At 38.4% G+C, this 20,084-nt stretch overlaps 1 protein-coding gene across 1 annotated transcript in view; it reads left to right on the top strand.

Annotated features, from left to right (window-relative positions):
* ankrd26 (ankyrin repeat domain containing 26) overlaps positions 1–20,084 on the top strand; it is a 131,197-nt gene that overhangs the window by 13,943 nt on the left and 97,170 nt on the right. The window contains exons 6-8 of the mRNA XM_073059530.1: positions 1,768–1,905; positions 13,595–13,743; positions 16,700–16,804. Of these exons, the coding sequence (XP_072915631.1) occupies positions 1,768–1,905; positions 13,595–13,743; positions 16,700–16,804 (392 nt within the window). The remainder of the gene's footprint in view (positions 1–1,767; positions 1,906–13,594; positions 13,744–16,699; positions 16,805–20,084) is intronic.

Raw genomic sequence — 20,084 nt, 5'->3', positions numbered from 1 at the left:
TAAATTTTGGTCCTAAAATTAGGGGGTCGGCTTACACAGAGGGTGCCAACTTTAGAAAAACGAATACATGGAAAGCAGGTCATATTTATTGGCTGTTTTTGAGCTAAGTTGGTTCCACTGTCGACGTATGAATTCTTTGGTTTGTTTAAACTCACATCTAGTGGCTGGAGCACGGACATCAAACCACCGGGGATGACTGCAATGTCCGTATTTTCAGCTTTCAATGCTGCTTTTGTCTCACCTGACAAGTGCACTTTGAACATGTCCCAGACAAGTAGTGACTTTTCCTTCCTGACACCTTTGGGACGTCGACGCCGCACCTCTTTAACCCACTTCAAGCAACCTGCTTCATCCATCCAGCAGCGTTCTTAAACATAAACAACACCCCTGAGCAATCTTTGTTTTTTGTCTCAACACAAGATCACGTCTATTCATAACTCGGGTGCACCAACTTCGCGAAACTTTGAAATTTTTGCTGACCTCACAGTGTTTTTCGTCCCATTTCAACACTTGAACTGGAATCATTTCTCTGGTAACAATGTATCCAGAGGATCGCTGGTGATTCACCCACTCTAAAACTTTTTCTTCCAGTTCTGGCCACTGGCATGTTTTCCTGGGGTTTGCACATTTTGTCTTTGGCATTTCCCTCAGCGTGTCCTCTGCCTTTCTCCACTCTCTCACTCTCTCATTTACACTAAACTCCTTAGCAGCTGCAGAATTATTTGTTCCTTTCGCAAAATCAACAACCTTCAGCTTGAAGCCAGCATCGTATAGCATTTGTTTTAATCTTTTGTACATGGTGGTCACAAACTCAATACTGAGTACACGTACTGATCCCGCCACCTTGTATTATGTTTTAACGAGATTACGATGGGCACTAAATGGTTTCACGAGGGTTACATTTCAGAGGAATCTTTTCCATTGGAAACCTAATCCAAAATTTCTCTCCCTGATTTATTCATTAAAAATTCGCCTATAACACTCTACAATGTGTAGGCATGTTTTCTTAGCAGGTACTGGTTCACAAAAGTTCCAGGTTCCGGATCTGAAAAAGCTGAGATCTTGTGATCTTTTCTGGTTAAGTCAAAAACCTCTACAAAAGGGGTCGGCTTATACAAAGGTAACATGAAAAAGTCACTTTTTTAACCTTGAAAGTGGGGGTTGGCTTATACTCTGGAATATACGGTATCCAAAGAAAGTAGATGCATTTATACTGAGCATTCTGCAGTTTGGCTGCTTATTCAAGTTCACTGTGCAAAATTCTAATTTAATGCCTTTAGTGAGTGCTATTTGCTGTCCAATTAGATTTATACCATCCATACCATTAGAATTCATACCCTATTATCAAGTGCAACAAACAGATGAGTTGTTTTCTTCCTTGCTTACTCAAGTCAAATACAGCCTTTATGTTAGAGGACGGAGCCTATTGATCAGTATGAGAGAGAGAGAGAGTATGTGTATGTGTGTGTGTGTGTGTGTGTATATATATATATATATATATATATATATAGGTAAAGTGTACCTTAAGTTCATTATGATGGTTGGCAAGGGATTAGAATACACAAGCTTATCAAATAAATTATCTTTCTAAATTGTGGATTATGTTTTAAGGACATTATTCATTAAAGTTTTTATAGATTCTGTGAACAAAATTGGTGAGTCAGCTGCATATGGTAACCAGAGAACAAATGAATATTTTACTTAATAGTTTGTAACCCAATTTTATAACAGGGCAATGATTTTTGATCTTTATCATGTTTCCTCTAGAACTACCCTGATGATCGCTGCAAGCAGTGGACAAATTACCTTAATTAAGCTGCTTCTACATTATGGTACAGATGCTTCTTTAAAAGATGATAATGGATGGACAGCTGATGATTATGCACTTATGAATGGACAACACGCGTAAGGATTTTGGTCTCTCTGTTTTAATGCCTTCATGTTGGAGAAGTAGCCAGTAGGGTTGAGGATTGAGAATGAGGAGGTAATTCCTCATGGGACCAATGTGGTACTCCCAGATCCTGCCACAGTTTGAGCAGGAGGGACTTAGGGTGAGCTGTCTGGTGTTTCATGCAGAATACACTAGGTTTCTGTGTAGCCCTAATCAATGGATTTAGCATTCTTATTATCAGCCTGGGGGGGGGGGGAAGAGAGAGAGAGAGAGTTTTAGGTATTTTCTTCCAGGTCTGGCCTGCTACTTGATGTCACTCAAGTGCAATGAGAGCTTCAATTCTGAGACTGTTGGCCGAGAAGAGCTTTTGTAGGATTTTGTGGAAGCTGCTTTGGTGGCACCTTTTCAGTTCTTCAGTAGTTCCATTTAATATCAGAGAATGTATACTATATACAACCTGAAATTCTTGTTCTTTGCAGACATCCACAAAAACTGAATAGTGCCCCAAAGAATGAGTGACAGTAAAAATGTTAGAACCCCGAAACCCCCTACTCCCCCCATGCACAAGTAGCAGCAAAGCATCGACCCTCCCCTCCCCCACTTATTTCAGCAGAAAAGCATCTGCACCCTCCACCACCAAGCAAGCATTAGCAAAACTTCCAAGTAATACCGTGATCAGCAGTACAACAAAAACTCTAATCATTAACCCAATAATTTGACATACTGCAGTCTCTCTCTCTCTCTCTCTCTCTCATTCATTCTCAATTTCTTTCTCTCTCGCGCGCGCACACACACACAATCACACACATGCCACCCTTTCACAGCGAGAGGGAAGACCAACAGAAACAAACAACTCGCTGACTTATGGTGTTATAGTCTGTCGCATTGCTTTTTTTCCAAGTTCTCTGACTCAAGAATCGGCAACAGCTCGTCCCTGACTAATGAGAGGGAGAGAGATCCACGTTCAGGGTTCCCAACAGCTGATCTGCTGTTCACGACATTCTGTTTTCCCCTGCAACACTTCAGTTGGTGGCACCGGCTTACATTTGCCTCATCCCCAGGGCCACAAAGCCATGGAACACCGAAGGCACGCTTGTCTTCTAGGCTGTGCCCTTGGGATATTGAAAAATAGCCGTTTGGTGAGCTCTGGGAGCAGGTTCCATTGCTACAAAAACAGAAGTTTGAGTGTAGCTCCAGGTCAGGGTTTTCAAAAGAACACCATCCACCATGAAGGGGAAAATGAGAGAGATTAAAAGTAGGAATTAAGCTGTTTCTGCAGATGAGCTTGCTGTCAAGTGCCATTGTAGCTCCACCCCATTCCACATACTTTGAGGTGCCTGCTGTCAGTCTGTGTTGCAGACATAAATTGAAAGGCTCAGATCACTGCTGGGTTTGTAATCTTATTCTTTCAGCATTCTTTTCAGCTAAAAACTTTGGTGCCTCATTAAGACCATGGTGAATTTCATAATCAGTATCTGCCTTCAAAAAGTGACAGCTTCCAAGATACATGTAGTATGTCAGATTTTCCAGGATCTCATTGTGAACTTTTGTTGTGATATAGCAATAGGTTACACCAGGGGCAGGCTTGTGCAGTACTTTTATTTTTCAGAAGTTATATGTGATGCCCTTTTTTTATATGCTTAAGAATTTGTGCATGTGCAAACAATATCTCCTGCAGTTAAATAACTCCAGTTGGAGTGGCTTTGCATAGGTAGCACATGCATAGGTTAAACAATTTTTCTTCAGATGAGCTCTCCTTTAGCATGAGATCTATTTGAACATTATTGCAAGAAATATTACAACTATTTTCCTTGTGCCATTGCTAATATTTTGAACAGTAACATATTAAAGTATCATCTTTTATAGTGAAATAACTGGATCATTAAATCAAATGCTCGTTCTTGTTGTTTTTGGTAAACACTGATAAATCTGCTAGTCGAACAGTGGAGGAGGAGGACGAACGGCTGTCAGTAAAAATGCCATTTGTCAAGATTTAATTCTTAACATAATCTGAAGTAATACAGAAGATTAAGGAATAAGGAAAATGCAGTGCTCTGTAGTGAATTGTTATCCATTTATTGTAATGCAGCAATGCGGCATGAAATAGTATGATATACATAAAGTGTATTGTATGCGGTAACTTAAAATTACACTCTGCACTTTAGTAATGCAGCAATTATATGTTTCTATGGTGCTGTAATACTTTTATGCCTCAGGAGGGCAATCTTCAACAGCAGTTATTGATGGTGAAGGAGTAGAGCTTGAAGGTACTATGCATGCAGTAGAACCATTCTGTGTCATTTTTCAAAAGTCTGACTGCCTAAAACTAAGTTGCCCTTTCTTGAGAAAATTATGAATGGCATACAGTTTCATCAGTTCATGGCCAAAATAACTGGAATTCTTCTCATAAGAACCTATGTTCGAATGCTGTTCATAGACTTCAGTTCAGCATTCAACACAATCATTCCTCAGCACCTGATTGGAAAGCTGAGCCTGCTGGGCCTGAACACCTCCCTCTGCAACGGGATACTAGACTTCCTGACTGGGAGACGTCAGGCAGTCCGGATCAGGAACAGCATCTCCAACACCACCATACTGAGCACGGGGGCCCCCCAAGGCTGTGTGCTCAGTCCACTGCTGTTCACTCTGATGACCCACGACTGTGCAGCAATACACAGCTCAAATTACATCATCAAGTTTGCCGATGACATGACCATGATGGGTCTCATCTGCAAGAATGATAAGTCAGCATACAGAGAAGAGGTGCAGCGGCTAACAGACTGATGCAGAGCCAACAAACTGTACCTGAATGTGAATAAAACAAAAGAGATGGTGGTAGACTTCAGGAGAGCACAGAGCGACCACTCTCTGCTGAACATCGACGGCTCCTCGAGAAATAGTTAAGAGCACTAAATGTCTTGGTGTTTACCTGGCAGAGAATCTCACCTGGTCTCTCAACACCAGCTTCATAGCCAAGGAAGCCCAGAAGCGTCTCTAAGAAAAGTCCATCTGCCAACCCCCATCCTCACCACATTCTACAGAGGATGTATTGAGAGTATCCTGAGCAGCTGCATTACTGTCTGGTTCAGAAATTGCACCGTCTCAGATTGTAAGACCCTGCAGCGGATAGTGAGGTCAACTGAAGGGATCATCGGGGTCTCTGTGCCCGCCATTACAGACATTTACACCACACGCTGCATCTGCAAAGCTAACAGCATTTTAAAGGACCCCACACACCCCTCATACAAACTCTTCTCCCTGCTGCCATCTGGCAAAAAGTACCAAAGCATTCGGGCTCTCACAACCAGACTGTGTAACAGTTTCTTCCCCCAAGTCATTAGACTCCTCAATTCATTTTTACTGTGTGCTGTACCAGCAGTTATGGTTGAAATGACAATAAAAAACGACTTCACTTGATAAAGTTTGAATGTTTGCAGATTTCTTGCAATATTTCCTCAGAATTATGATCTGTTATAGTAGCTTGATCAGAATTATTCGATCTTCATTTAAAACTGAAGTAACTTTGATATCACCATTAGTATTTATACATCCTCGAATCAGATTCAATCATTGAACAGGAATTGGCCATCTGACCAGTCAAGGCTGCTTGACTGTTCAATAAAATCAGGGTTTATCTGGCCTTTTCCTCATAATCTTTAATTCTCCTGCTATGCAAAAATCATATCTGTGTCTTAAATATAGCGTCTATTGCTTCTCCTGGAAGAGAATTCCACAGATTCATTCATCGCTGGGAAAAGCAATTTCTCCACATCTCCGTTCTAAATCTGTTCCCAAAAATTTTGAGGCTATACCCCTATTTCTAGTCTCACCAGTGGAGAAAACTTTTCTGCTTCTCTCATACTTACCTCTTTCATAATTTTACATGTTTCTATAAGATCCCCTCTCATTCTTGTGAATTCCAACGAGCACAGTCCCAAACTGGCTCCGTTATCTCCAGAGTCAATCTACTAGTGAACCTCCTCTGCAACGCCTCCAAGGCCAGTATTGTGTCTCAAGTAAGGAGACTGGAACATCATGCAGTGCAGCAGGTGCAGTGTCACTAGTACCCTGTACAGTTGCAGGATAACCTCCCTGTTCTTAAATTCAATCCCTCTAGCAATGGCCAGCATTCCATTTGTCTTTTTAATAACCTGTTGCACCTGCAAACCAACATTTTCTGATTTATGTACAAGAACTCTGAAGATTGCTTGCTGCAGTCTTTCACTATTTAAATAATAGCCTGATCTATTTTTGCTTCCAAACTGGATGATCTCACATTTACCATTATACTCCATCCACCAGACTGCCCACTCACTTCGTTGTCACGGTCATTCAAATTCTCAGTTGATGACGGCTAGATTTTCCTGTGGTTGAATCAATATTACATCTTGCAGAAGCTCATGCTAGACGTCATGGAGCAGTTTATTGGCTGGTAGTTGGTGATAGCACTATAATTGTCATCATTCAACATTTTGCTGATGATTGAGTGTGCACTGATTTGTTGTGGTAGGACATCCCCAAGTAATTTGTTACTGTATTGTTAGATGACAATGTTGTAACCATCATGGACCAGTTTAGCCAAAGACCTCAGTTAGTTCTGAAACATAAATTTTGCATAGGTGTTAGCCCAACGCTGTTACACTTGGAGTTCTACCCGTGGATTCTGTGGATTTTTCCCAGTGCTCTAGTTTCCTCCCAGTCTAAAGCTGTATTGGAAAGGTTAATTGATCATTCGTATTTGCCCTATGATTAGGTTAAGGTTAATCGGGGTGTGGGGTTGCTGGGGTGGCGTTGCTGGAAAGGCCTATTCCATGTTGTATTGCTGAAAGAATGAATGAACAAAAAAAATAGCATTTTCTACTCCACAGTTGTAAGGAGTCCATACATTTTTTCTTGTATTCATTTTCTGGAGTGAATTAAGTTGACTGGCTGGATCTGGATTAGTGAGCTCAGGAGAGAAAGTTAAGAGGATCATTTGTTACATTTGGCTGAAGGTAGTCTTTGCAGTTTGTTTGCTGGACAGAACCTTATTAAAGATTAACATGTTCATGGAATTTTATTTTCCAAAGTAGCACACACAAAATGCTGGAGGAACTCAGCAGGTTAGGCAGCATCTATGGAAGTGCCTCGGCCTGAAACATTGACAGTTTATTAATTTCCATAGGTGCTATCTGACCTGCTGAGATCCTCTGCCATCATGTGTGTTGCTTTGGGGGATTTCCAGCATCTTCAGACTTTCTCATATTTATAAATTTCTCTTCCTCTTGTTTAATTGTCCTTCTCCATTTACTACCTGGTTGTGCCAGGACCATAAAGTCTTTGTTGGCCATCTGTTTGTAGAACTACTTAGCTCTGTAGCATTGTGCTTCTGTTATTGGCATGCTAGTGCTGGAATTTTCCGAGATTTGAACTTCCTTTGATCCAGATACGGTTGCTATGTTTAATCTTCTTTTGACTGAAATACTAGGGTTAGCTATTGTGATGAGAAAATACCTATTGCTGCTGTTGATTTTGTTTTCAAACTCCTGATTGGTTTTGACAAAATATAGAGGAAGAAACTGTCTCAACAGGAGAAGGGGCTGGTAAAGAGAGAGAACTTAGACTTAAAACACTTAGCAAAAGAACAAAAGAAAAATATATTTTTTTTAAATTAGTGAATTTTTGTGATCTGAATGCACCACCTAGAAGGATAATTGAAGCAGATTCAATAATTAATTTTAAAAGTGAGATGGATCAGTATATTGATGGAAGGTAATGTTTTTTGAATAAAAGCTAGTTATAGATTACTGTTTGAATAACTTATCCACTGTGCTGTTCATTAAGCTACGAATGAAACTTGAATATTTGCAATAGTTTCTCTATACGTTAGATTTATTGGGACAGACTTCCGGTGGCTGTAATGGAGTAGGTTGCACTAGCTACGTGCTCCGAAATTATTTGCTTACTTTGCTGTTTAAACCTATCTCGGTGAGAGCACCATGAGTAGAAAGCTGTCAAAAAGAGAGACTACTTTAGAGAGTTGGACTGAAATGATTCAACAAATGTCAGAGAAACTTGAAAAATTGGATAAACTGGATGACTTGGAATCCAAGTTTGATTTGTTACAGAATTCCTTCGACCTGGTTAAATCTGAACTGAAAACGCTTAATCGGAAACTTGGAAGTATACAGCAAACTGTGAATGACCACAAAATTCGTATTAAGCTACACGAAGAATCTCTGCCGGTGTTGCAGAAGGATATCGAAGGTTTCAAGAAAATTTCTAAGGAACAACTTAAAAAATATGACGCGTTACTAAAGAAACTTACAGATTTGGAGACCAGGAACCGAAGGTGCAATATCAGAATTCTTGGGCTCCCTGAAAAACTGGAGGGTAATCAACCTATCGATTTTTGTGCTCAAATGTTGAAAGATTTATTCCCTGATATATTATCGGAACTACCAAAATTTGAGCGCATTCACCGAGTTACCCCGCCTAATTGGGATCCTGCCAAACCTCGCTCTATTATCATTCGCTTTTATGACTATCAGATTAAAGAACAGATCCTTTGTGAATCAAGGAAGCAACGTATATTACAATTTCATGATCAACAATTTCGGATCGTTCAAGATTATCCACCGGAAGTTCTAAGAGCTAGACAGGCTTTTAAAGAGGTCATGTCTGATCTTTTTAAGCTTGGCTGTCGCCTTTCTCTCAGAGATCAGTGTAAACTCAAGGTTACTACTTCTGATAATAAGGTTTCTTGGTTTACGAAGCCTGAAGAAGCTAAGTAACTTTTACAAAGTCTCCATCCTTAAATTCAACTTTGAGTTGTTTTATGTTAAATGTTTTAATTTCACGTGTTCAATCAAGTAATTGGCGTTTTGTTGATAACAAGGTTTCTTGGTTTTACGAAGTCTTAATCATTTGTTTGATTAAGTAACTGGCACCTTGTTATCTTTCAAACTATGCAAAACATGCAGGCAGACTGCATCCATTTTCTCTTTTGCTGTTTTTCACAGCTCTTTTTAAACAATATGTTATATTTTCTCAGTGTTATGTAGGAAGCTATCTAAACTGCTTCCCTTTTTTAATTATCTTCTATTTGTTTCTTTACTCTTTTTTTGCACCCGCGAGTATATGTTGTTTTACTTATTGATTTTCCTTATCTGTCTTTCCTTTTTTACCGAGACTAATACTTATATTTTCCCATGGTTTTTTTTTAGTGTAATTAGCAAACTTATTTACCTTGATTTTTTTTGTGTGTGTGTGTGTGTGTGTGTATATATATATTTTTACAATCGTTTATTCAGCACAGCTATACATATATATTTTCTGGAGCCACTGGAGTTTTGGGTTGGGAACGTTAGAATTAGTCTTCAGCCTCCCTTGGCTGATTTCTCTCTTTGGGGGGAGGGAGGGGGGAAATGGGTTCTTCTATAAAGCTGATTGGATGTTTTTACTGTTTTACTTATTCACTATCTACATGTCTGTGATTACCTTTTATACATTACTAAAGGATACTTGATGGATTCTTTTATTAATATACTCAGTTTTAATGTGAAAGGTCTAAATAACCCTGTTAAACGAAATAAGATTTTCTCTTATATCCGGAAACTTAAAACTCATATAATCTTTCTCCAAGAAACCTATATTCGTAAAGATGATATTTCACGTTCTTTCAAAGGATGGAAGGGTATACATTTTCACTCACCCTCTCAATCTAGATCGAGAGGAGTCTCTATCCTGTTTGATCAGAATGTATCCTTTATTCAACATAATGTAATTTCTGATACAAATGGGCACTTTGTTATTGTTTTGGGTAGTCTTGGGAATAAACTACTCGTATTTGCGAATGTATATGCTCCAAATACAGATGACTCCTTGTTCCTTGAACATCTTTTCTCTTTTCTGCCTGATTTGAATCGGTATTCCTTAGTGATGGGTGGAGATTTTAATTTTTGGCTTGACCTTATATTAGACCGCTCTTCAAGTAAAACCCCTGTCACTAATAAATCAGTCCTACTTTTTAAATCTTTTTTATCTCAATGTGGTATTCTTGACGTGTGGCGTTTTTTACACCCCCAAGAAAAGGAATATTCATATTTCTCTCAGGTTCATCATATGTACTCTCGGATTGATTATTTTTTTATAGATAGAAACTTGCTTCCACTGGTACGATCCTGTGATTGTAAGGAGATTGCTTTGTCTAATCATGAACCTGTGCTTCTGGCTTTAAGATTACCTGTTTACTCTGTACCAAATAGAAGTTGGCATTTTAACTTATCATTGTTATCTGATAAAAAAATTTCTAAAGTTTTTGGAAAACCATATTACTTTTTTCTTTAAAGAAAATTTTAAAGGAGATACTGCTGGTAATATAATCTGGGATACTTTTAAAGCATATATTCGTGGAGAAATTATCTCTTACTCTACCTATATAAAGAAAAAAGCTGACAAAGAAAGGTCTGACCTAGCAGTGATATTAAAAGATCTTGTTCGAAAGTATGCCCTATCTCCAGATCCAAGTATTTATAATAAGCGTATTGAAATCCAATCCAAGTATAATCTTCTGCTGATTTACCCAATTGAACGACAGCTGTTGAGAGATAAAACTCAATTTTACATTCACGGGGATAGAACTGGTAGTTTATTAGCCAATTGCTTAAAATCGTCAAATCACAGAAATTTTTAAAGATAATGGAACTAAGACATCCGACCATTCTGAAATTAACAACTTATTTAAAGACTTTTACCTTAAGTTGTATCAGTCTGACTCTTCTTCAGATGATACCTATATGAATGCTTTTTTCAGTAATATCAACATTCCTACATTGTCTGCTGATAGTCTAACATAGTTAGATCAGCCTATTTCCAATGAAGAAGTGGCTGAGGCTATACGTGCTTTACATTCTGGTAAGACCCCAGGAGCTGATGGCTTTCCTGGGAAGTTTTATAAAACTTCCACTACGTTACTTACACCTTATTTATCCTCTGTTTTATCAGAGTCCTTTAAATCAGGTAAACTCCCTCAATCTTTTTATGAAGCTTTTATTTCTCTTATTCTTAAAAAAAAATAAAAATCCAGCTGAATGTTCTTCATACAGACCGATTTCTTTATTAAATGTTGATGCAAAAATTTTATCCAAAATCTTAGCTCGAAGACTTGAAAATATTCTACCATCTATTATATCACATGACCAGACAGGATTTATTAAAAATCGTTACTCACATTTTAATATATGTCGGTTATTGAATGTGATATATTCACCATCCAAAAAAAATCAGAGTGTATATTATCCTTAGATGCAGAAAAAGCCTTTGATAGGATTGAGTGGAATTATCTTTTTAAGACCTTAGAAAAGTTTAATTTTGGGCCTAATTTTATTCATTGGGTTAAATTAATCTACTTGTCTCCTACTGCTCAGGTTATTACTAACTCCCAAATTTCTAAGCCCTTTAAATTACAGCGGGGAACTAGACAAGGATGTCCTCTTAGTCCTTTACTTTTTGCTTTAGCTATAGAACCCTTAGCAATAGCACTTTGAGAATCTAAGGACATTTCTGGTATACTGAGGGAAGGTATGTCTCATAAAATTTCATTATACACCGATGATATTTTACTTTTTATCTCTAACGCTGAAACTTCTTTACCTTTGGGTCTTTCTTTAATCTCCCAGTTTAGTTCTTTTTCAGGATATAAGCTGAATCTACATACAAGTGAGTTATTTCCTTTAAATGACCTAATATCATCAAATGCCAAATTTCCGTTCAAAGTTGTTACAAGTCAATTTACACGTCTAGGTGTAACAATTACTAAAAACTTCAAGAATTTATTCAAAGAAAACTTAAACCCCTTATTGAATTATGTGAAAAAGACGCTTTCTAAATGGTCCCCTCTTTCTTTATCCCTAATTGGCCGAATTAATTGGATTAAAATGAAGATTCTTCCTAAATTTTTATATCTTTTTCAGGCCTTACCGATTTTTATTCCTAAGATGTACTTTGATTCTTTAGATTCAATTTTAACCTCTTATATTTGGAATAATAAACAAGCTCGTTTAAGTAAAGTTTACTTACAAAGACATAAAGAGATGGGTGGACTAGCCCTACCCAATTTTAGGTTTTACTATTGGGCTGCCAATATAAGGAATATTACTTTCTGGTCCTATTATATTTATCGTAAAGATTGCCCATCATGGGTCTCCTTAGAAGTTAATTCTGTAAAAAATTCCTCTATTGTCTCTCTTCTTGGATCATACTCTTCTTTTTCAGCAAATAAAACAACAGATAACATAATTGTTAAGCAAACTTTAAGGATCTGGTCTCAACTTAGAAAATTTTTTGGTTTAGCGAATTTTTCATTATCATCTCCCATTCTCCTTAATTATTTTTTTTATCCCTTCCATGACTGATAAAGTCTTTAAAGATTGGGATGAATTAGGTATTAAGTGTTTTTGGGACCTGTTTATCTCAGGATCTCTTGCTTCATTTGACCAATTGTCAAATAAATTTGCACTCCCAAAATCACATTTTTATAGATATCTTCAAATTAGAGATTTTCTACGTTTCCAATTAGCTACTTTCCCTATAGCTCCTGATAAAAATTTACTGGACGATCTTTTAAATTTAAAACCTTTTGTTAATGGTTCTATTACCGGTATCTATAACTTGTTGATTGATTCTAGACAAGACTTTTTAGATAAAATAAAAAACGCTTGGGAGGATGACCTAAATTGTCAGATTTCTGATATGATAGATGGAATAAAATTCTTAAACGGGTTAATAAATCATCTTTCTGTGCTCGTCATTCTCTTCTACAATTTAAAGTGGTTCATAGAGCTTACATTTCCAAACAGAAGCTCTCCAGTTTTTACCCGAATGTTTCTCCACTTTGTAATAAATGCAACTCTGCTGATGCCTCTTTAATTCATATGTTTTGGTTTTGCCCTACAATTGAAAAGTTTTGGCGGGAAGTATTCCATACATTTTCACAGCTTTTTAGGGTCCAATTTGATCCAAATCCCCTTACTGCCTTTTTTGGTATTATTGTAAATGAAGATATAACTTTAAATGCTCCGAACCTACAGGTTTTAGTTTTTACCTCTCTTTTAGCAAGAAGAGCAATCTTGCTTAAATGGAAGGAGTCTACCCCTCCTACACATCTTCAATGGCTACGTGATATTATGTCGTATTTAAATTTAGAAAAGATCCGCTGCTCAGTCTTAAATTTGAAACAATCTTTTTATGATATTTGGGGACCTTTCCTAAATTACTTTTCCAATTTATAAAGTTTAACAGTGCACAGACTTTTATGTATATTTTTATCTTCTCTTAAGTGAATATGTTTTTTTTTCTAATTATCCATTGTCATCCATCAGCTTTTTTCTTTGATAGTTGGTAGGGGTTGACTTTTTTTATATATAAAAAAATTATTTTATGATGTATGACCTATCTTTAAATTTTTGATTACAGAGTGGTATACCTTTGTGTTATGCTATAACATTTTGATCAATTTTATTACAATATATGAATGTATATATGTTGAGATGTATCTATGTACTCTGTAAATCTTTTTTTTCTTCTGAATAAAAATATTGTAAAAAGTAAAAGATTTATTGTAAAACAATATTTTTATGTTGGATAAACTAAAAAATTATTGAAAAATATTCTCATTTAGACAGAACTCAAAATGTATAATGTTTTTTCTTCTGATTTCTCCAGTTGTTCTCATCTAATCACTGAACATCATACAAAAAAGAGACATCAATCATCACACTTCGAATCAGGAGCGATGAAAGAGATGCCCAGTAGATCAGACCATTCTGCTGAAGTAAACTTTGGATTTGGAGGACCAGCCATGAATAAAGAGAGTAAGTCTGAAGGAAAATGTAAATAAATATATATATAGGTTATATTGTTTTGAACATATAACCATATAACAATTACAGCACGGAAACAGGCCATCTCGGCCCTTCTAGTCCGTGCCGAACGCTTACCTAGTCTCACCTAGTCCCACTGACCCGCACTCAGCCCATAACCCTCCATTCCTTTCCTGTCCATATACCTATCCAATTTTACTTTAAATGACAATACCGAACCTGCCTCTACCACTTCTACTGGAAGCTCGTTCCACACAGCTACCACTCTCTGAGTAAATAAATTCCCCCTCGTGTTACCCTTAAACTTTTGCCCCCTAAGTCTCAACTCATGTCCTCTTGTTTGAATCTCCCCTACTCTCAATAGAAAAAGCCTATCCACGTCAACTCTATCTATCCCCCTCATAATTTTAAATACCTCTATCAAGTCCCCCCTCAACCTTCTATGCTCCAAAGAATAAAGACCTAACTTGTTCAATCTTTCCCTGTAACTTAGGTGCTGAAACCCAGGTAACATTGTAGTAAATCTTCTCTGTACTCTCTCTATTTTGTTGACATCTTTCCTATAATTCGGTGACCAGAATATTTCAATGTTGTGTAAGAGGATACCTCTGGTCTTGTAAAGTGCTAAGAAAATAGGCACTGTGGTTTTAAATTTATTTTTAAGAACTGTTTTGTGAAAAAAGATATAAATCAAATGGTGTAAAAGTAGTGGCTGATGTTAATTTGAATGATTTAATGCTAGAAGACAGGATATTTGATTGCTCTTGCAGGATGTGGGAAGGCAGAGAGACCTCCAGTGTCCTTGACAACTACAATTGTGAGAAGTGCACCCTGCTGCAGCTTCTAACAATCAACTGTAACTGGAACTGAATGAACTGCGGGGGTGACAGATAGGACAAATAGAGAAGTAGTTACACCCATGGTGCAGGATGCCGGAAACTGTGTGACAGCCAGGAAAGAGAAAGGGGTTAAGCAGCCATTGCAGAGTACCCCTGTGGTCATTTCCCTCAACAACAGATATACCATTTTGGATACTGATGGGGTGGATTACCTATCAAAAGAAAGGTACAGTGGTCAGGTCTCTAGCGCTGAGTCTGACTCTTTGTGACTTAGGTGGGAAGGGAATGTAAAGGCGAGCTGTGGTGATAGGGGATTCATTTGTTAGGGCAACAGAAAGGAGGCTCTGTGGATGAGAACGAGATTCCCAAATGATATGTTGCCTTCTGGGTGCCAGAGCCCAGGACATCTCAGATCAAGTCCTCAGCATTCTTAAGGAAGAGAGTGAACAGCCAGATGTCATGCCTACAAAGGTACCAATGATGCAGGCAGGACATGTAATAAAATTCTACAAAGCGAGTTCAGGGAATTAGGTGCTAAGTTAAAGGGAAGAACCTCCAGGATTGCTACCCGTGCCAGTGAGGTCAGAAATAAGAAAATTATACAGTTTTAATACATGGGTAATGAGTTGGTGCAGGAGAGAGGGCATCAGATTTTTGAATCATTGGACTCTCTTCTAGGGAATATGGGACCTGTACATAAGGAAAGGCTTGTACCTAAACTGGAGGGGGATTGATACCTTGTGGGAAAGTTTGCTGGTGCTGCATGAGGGGGGAGGAGGAGTACTAAACTAGAGTTACAGGACGATGGTTCCAGAGTGCCAGGACAGAGAGGCAGGTTGTGAAAACAGATGTTATTAAGACCTCAGACAAAGTCAAGAATGAAAAGTTGAGCATGGTGCAACTAATGTCCTGAGCTGTGTATATTTCATTTGTAGGAAAGGCAGTGCATGGATCAACACGTGGAAGTAGAAAAGGCAGATGAGTTTAGGACATGGAATTATGATATTGTTGCCAGTAGTGAGGCTTGATTGCAGGAGGGGCAGGGCTGGCTGCTCAGTATTCCGGAGTTCTGTTGTAGATGTGACAGGGTTGGGGGTGTGGAATTCAAGGAGGAGAAGTTGTGTTACTAGTTAAGGAAAACGTCATGGCAGTGCTCAGTCAGGACAGACTGGAGAGTTTCTCCAGTGAGGTGTTTTGAGTGGAAATGAGAGTAAGAAAGGTATGACCACATTAATGGGGCTATATTACAGACCACCCAACAATCCGAGGAATTTAGAGGAGCAAATGTGCAGGCAGATCACAGACTGTTGCAAGAAATATGAGGTTGTTATAGTAGATGATTTTAACTTCCTACATATGGACTGGGACTCCCATACTGTAAAAGGACTAGATGGGGTAGAGTTTGTCAAATGTGTTCAAGGGAATTTCCTTCATCAGTACGTAGAAGTCCCAAGAGAATATGCGATACTTAATCTGCTATTAGGGAATGAGACAGGGCAGTGACAGAAGTTTGTGTAGGGGAACACTTTGTATCTAGTGATCATAATGGCATTAGTTTCAAAGTAAATATAGAAAAAAGTTAAGTCTGGTCTATGGGTTGTGATTCTGAATTGGAAAAATGCCAATTTTGATGGTATTAAATTGGATCTGGCAAATGTTGATTGGGACAGGTTGTTTTCTGGTAAAGGTGTACTTGGCAATTGGGGAACCTTCAAAAGTGAAATTTTGAGAGTACAAAGTTTGCATGTGCCTGTCAGAATAAAAGGTAAACATAATAGGTTTAAGGAACCTTTGTTTTTAATAGAGGCCTTGCTTAAGAAAAAAAGTTGCATAGCGGGTATAGTTGGGTAGGAACAAATAAGGTACTTATGGAGAATAAGAAATGCAAGAGAGCACTTAAAAAAGACATCAGGAGGGCTAAAATAGGACAGGTGGTTACCCTAGCAGACAAGGTGAAGGAGAATTCCAAAAGCTTCTACAGATACATTAAGAGCAAAAGGATTGCAACGGACAAAATTCTTCTGGAAGATCAGAATGGTAATCCATGCGTAGAGCTAAAATAGATGGGGGAGATCTTAAATGATTGTTCTGCATCTATATTTACTCAGGAGGTGGATACAAAGTCTTTGGAAGAGAGGCAAAGCAGCATCAACTTCATGGACCCTATGCAGATTACAGAGGAGGAGGTGTTAGCTGTTTTGAGACAAATCAGGGTAGGTAAATTCCCTGGGCCTGTCATGGTATTTCCTCAGATCCTGTGAGAGGCAATTGCAGAAATGCAGGTGCCCTAGCAGAGATACTTAAATCATCTTTAGTGATAGGTGAGGTATGGGGGATAGCTAATGTTGTTGCGCTGTTGAAGAAAGACTCTAAAAATTAACCAGGAAATGATAGGCTGATAAGCAGTAGTGGGAAAGTTATTGGAAGGTATTCAAAGGGACCAAATATGAGTATTTGGATAGACATTGACTCATTATGGATAGTGAACATGGCTTCATGCGGGTAGGTCATATCTAATCAATGTTAGAGTTTTTTGAGGAAGTTACCTGTAAAGTTAAGGAAGGGAAGACGAAGTGGGTGTTGACTACATGGACACCTTAGCAAGGCATTTGACAAGGTCTCGCATGGGAGGCTGGTCAAGAAGATCGAGTTGCTTGACATTCAAGGTGAGGTATTGAGTTGGTTTAGAAGTTGGCTCTGTGGGAGAAACCAGAAAATGGTGGTAGATGGTTACCTCTCTGGAGGCCTATGACTACTGGAGTGCTGCACGGATTGGGATTGGGCCCATTGTTGTTTGTCAACTGTATCAGTGATATGGATCATAAGGTGGTTAACACCAAGATTGGAGGTGTAGTGGACAGTGAGGAAGACTATCAGAGCCTACAATGGGATCCAGACCACCGAAAAATGAACTGAAAAATGGCAAGTGGAATTTAATGCAGACAAGTGCAAAGTGTTGCACTTCAGTTGGACCAACCAGAGTAGATGCTACACAGTGCACAGTAGAACACTGAGGAATGCTGTAGAACAAAGGGAATACAGGTACCTAATTCACTGAAGTGATGTCACGTGTAGATAAGGTCATAAAGAAAGCTTTTAGTACATTAGCCTTTGTAAATCAAAGTATGAGGACAAGAGATGGGATGTTAGGTTGAAGTTGTCAAAGTCATTGGTGAGGCCTAATTTGGAAAATTATGTGCAGTTTTGGTCATCTACCTACAGGAAAGATTTAAATAAGGCTGAAAGAGTATAATGAAAAATACTTATAGGGAAATTACTAAGACTGGAGGATCTGAGTTATAAGGAAGGATTGAATAGGTTCGGACTTTATTCCTTGGAACATAGAAGATCAAGAGGAGATTTGATAGAGGATACAAAATTATCAGAGGTGTAGATAGGATAAGCCAGTGGTGTAGTGGCATCAGCACTGGACTTCGAGGTGAGTGGTGTTGGGTTTGAATCCTGCTAGATCCTTGCACACTTTCCATCTGTGCTGGGTTGTGCGGCAAGTTAGTGACTCGGTCCCGTTTTTTAAAAAAAAAAAGACAAAATGCTAAAGAAACTGCAAGGTTGCTGCCTGAGGTGCAGAGAAGAATAGGAATAGACAGGGTAAAAACCAGCCTTCGTTTTCCCACTGACATTGGGTGGGACTACAAATAGAGGTCATGGGTTAAGGGTAGAAGGTGAAAGCTTTAAGAGAAACATGAGGGGAAACTTCTTCACTCAGAGGGTCATGAAAGTGTGGAACAAGCTGCCAGGCAAGTGGTGCATGTCAGCTCAACTTCATTTTTTAAGAGGTTTGGATAGATACACAGATAATAGGGGTATGGAGGGCTATAGTCATGGTGCAGGTTGATGGGAGTAGGCAGTTTAAATGGTTCGGCGTGGACTAAATGGACCAAAAGACCTGTTTCTGTGTATACTTTTCTATGACTCTAGGTTTTTGCTGATATTTCAGTTTGGTCAATGATTTCTTTTCTTGGGCCAATCCTTTCATTCAGAAAGGTGCACAAGTAGTGCATCTAAGGTTGGGTGAAGGAGAGAGAGAGGGAGAGGGAGAGAACAGTGTTGGGGTGTGGTGTTGAGGTGGATAGTGATGGTTAGAAAAGAGATGAGTTGTACAGTAAAAATTGTAGAAAATGGGTTCAGTGTAAGGGGTTGAGGGAAGCGGGGAGTAGTGTGTGGGGGATTGGTGTAAGAGAACAATGAGGATTTATATCCGTTCTCTCTTCCCATATCTCTACTGTTACTCCTTTTTGTCTTCTGCCCTATTTTATCCTTTCTCCGTCTCCAGCTATCACTCTTTTAAGCTTGGATGAAGCTGCTTAAAATCCAAGAGGCAAGCTTTTGATTAACTTGACTGATTCTTTCAGAAAGGGCTGAAGGTCAGCACCTTGTTAATTTTTATTTATGAAAAAAGTGGCATGTTTTGAGATTTAAGATTAGTAAGATTTGAAGAGCTGGAGTTTCAAAGCCATGGTTTGGGACAGATTAAAAAGATATAGTTGACATGAACAAAATTTTTAAAGCAAACTGGTGTGATGGTGATTGGATTTAAGTTAGGATGGTGAAGGTCAGAGCATGGCTCAGTGTGATTTTAAATTTGACCATCTAAAAAATTGGGGGGGGGGGGTTGATTTTGTTTGCAAGAAGAAATGTAGAGAAAATCAAGACTTTGTGAATTATGTAGTTGGATAAATACAATATATTGCATTTATTTCTCAAGAAGCTTCAATGATGTTTTCAATTTAATTTGTGATAAAGATACTTTTGCATAATTCTGTTCATTGAGGTGTGTTAAATGTGAGATGTTTAGAACTAAAAGCAGGAGAAGCCTTCGCATAGAGATGAGAATGGATTAAATAATTGGACAGACAGTGCTGTTTGAGAGATGAATGGTCATTAAATTAATAAATATTAAAGATACTATGGATGTTATGAAGTTTGAGGTAGCAAAGTCAGAAAATCATCCACGTGTTCTGTACAAAACTTTCACACTGATATTTTTATTACTATGATTTAGATCTGTATTCCTTCTCTCGCAAACACATTGTCATTTGCCATGAGTCATAACTTGAGTGCATAAACATTAAAACTGCAAGAATGTATAACCATATAACCATATAACAATCACAGCACGGAAACAGGCCATTCCGGCCCTCCTAGTCCGTGCCAAACTCTTAATCTCACCTAGTCCCACCTACCCGCACTCAGCCCATAACCCTCCACTCCTTTCCTATCCATATACCTATCCAATTTTACCTTAAATGACACAACTGAACTGGCCTCTACTACTTCTACAGGAAGCTCATTCCACACAGCTATCACTCTCTGAGTAAAGAAATACCCCCTCGTGTTTCCCTTAAACTTTTGCCCCCTAACTCTCAAATCATGTCCTCTCGTTTGAATCTCCCCTACTCTCAATGGAAACAGCCTATTCACGTCAACTCTATCTATCCCTCTCAACATTTTAAATACCTCGATCAAATCCCC

This window comes from Hemitrygon akajei, chromosome 10, assembly GCF_048418815.1.
Source record: "Hemitrygon akajei chromosome 10, sHemAka1.3, whole genome shotgun sequence".
Taxonomy (NCBI): Eukaryota; Metazoa; Chordata; class Chondrichthyes; order Myliobatiformes; family Dasyatidae; genus Hemitrygon; species Hemitrygon akajei.
Note: the sequence above shows the minus strand (reverse complement) of the source record. Positions and strands in the feature narration are given on the sequence as shown.